The sequence below is a fragment of the Parus major genome, unplaced genomic scaffold, assembly GCF_001522545.3.
Source record: "Parus major isolate Abel unplaced genomic scaffold, Parus_major1.1 Scaffold636, whole genome shotgun sequence".
NCBI lineage: Eukaryota > Metazoa > Chordata > Aves > Passeriformes > Paridae > Parus > Parus major.
The window spans coordinates 1,763-2,441 of record NW_015379521.1 but is presented as its reverse complement, the minus strand read 5'-3'; the positions used below and the strand labels follow the sequence as shown (position 1 = coordinate 2,441).

General features: G+C 62.9%; 1 protein-coding gene across 1 annotated transcript in view; it reads left to right on the top strand.

Annotated features, from left to right (window-relative positions):
* LOC107199383 (DNA-directed RNA polymerase II subunit RPB1-like) overlaps positions 1-390 on the top strand; it is an 8,702-nt gene extending 8,312 nt beyond the window's left edge. The window contains exon 3 of the mRNA XM_015616707.3: positions 348-390. Within this exon, the coding sequence (XP_015472193.1) occupies positions 348-390 (43 nt within the window). The remainder of the gene's footprint in view (positions 1-347) is intronic.
* The last annotated feature ends 289 nt before the right edge of the window (positions 391-679 follow it).

Sequence of the window (679 nt, the reverse complement as noted above, 5' to 3'; positions counted from 1 at the left end):
GGGGTTTGGGGACACCTGGAGGGGTTTGGGGACATCTGGAGGCGTTCCCAGGGACACCTGGAGAATTCTGGGGTGACCTTTAGGAGGTTCCAGGAGACCTTTAGAAGATCTAGGACAGCTGTGGTGGCCTATGGTGGCCCATGGTGACCCGTGGTGGCCCATGGTGGTCTATGGTGACCCGTGGTGACCAGTGGTGACCCATGGTGACCCCATGGTGACACATGGTGACCTGTGGTGACCTGTGCTGGCCCATGGTGACCCATGGTGACCCGTGGTGACTCCATGGTGACCCGTGGTGACCCGTGGTGACCCGCAGTGACCTGTGGTGACACCATGGTGACCCGTAGTGACCTGTGGTGGCCCATGGTGACCCGTGGTGACCCATGGTGACCTGTGGTGACCAGTGGTGACCCGTGGTGACCCATGGTGACCCATGGTGACCTGTGGTGACCTGCAGTGACCAGTGGTGACCCATATTGGCCCATGGTGACCCATGGTGACCCGTGGTGGCCTATGGTGACCCGTGGTGACCTGTGCTGGCCCGTGGTGACCCGTGGTGGCCTGTGGTGACACCATGGTGACCCGTGGTGGCCCGTGGTGGCCCATGGTGACCCGTGGTGACCCGTGGTGGCCCATGGTGATCCGTGATGGCCCACGGTGGCCCATGGTGACCCGTGGT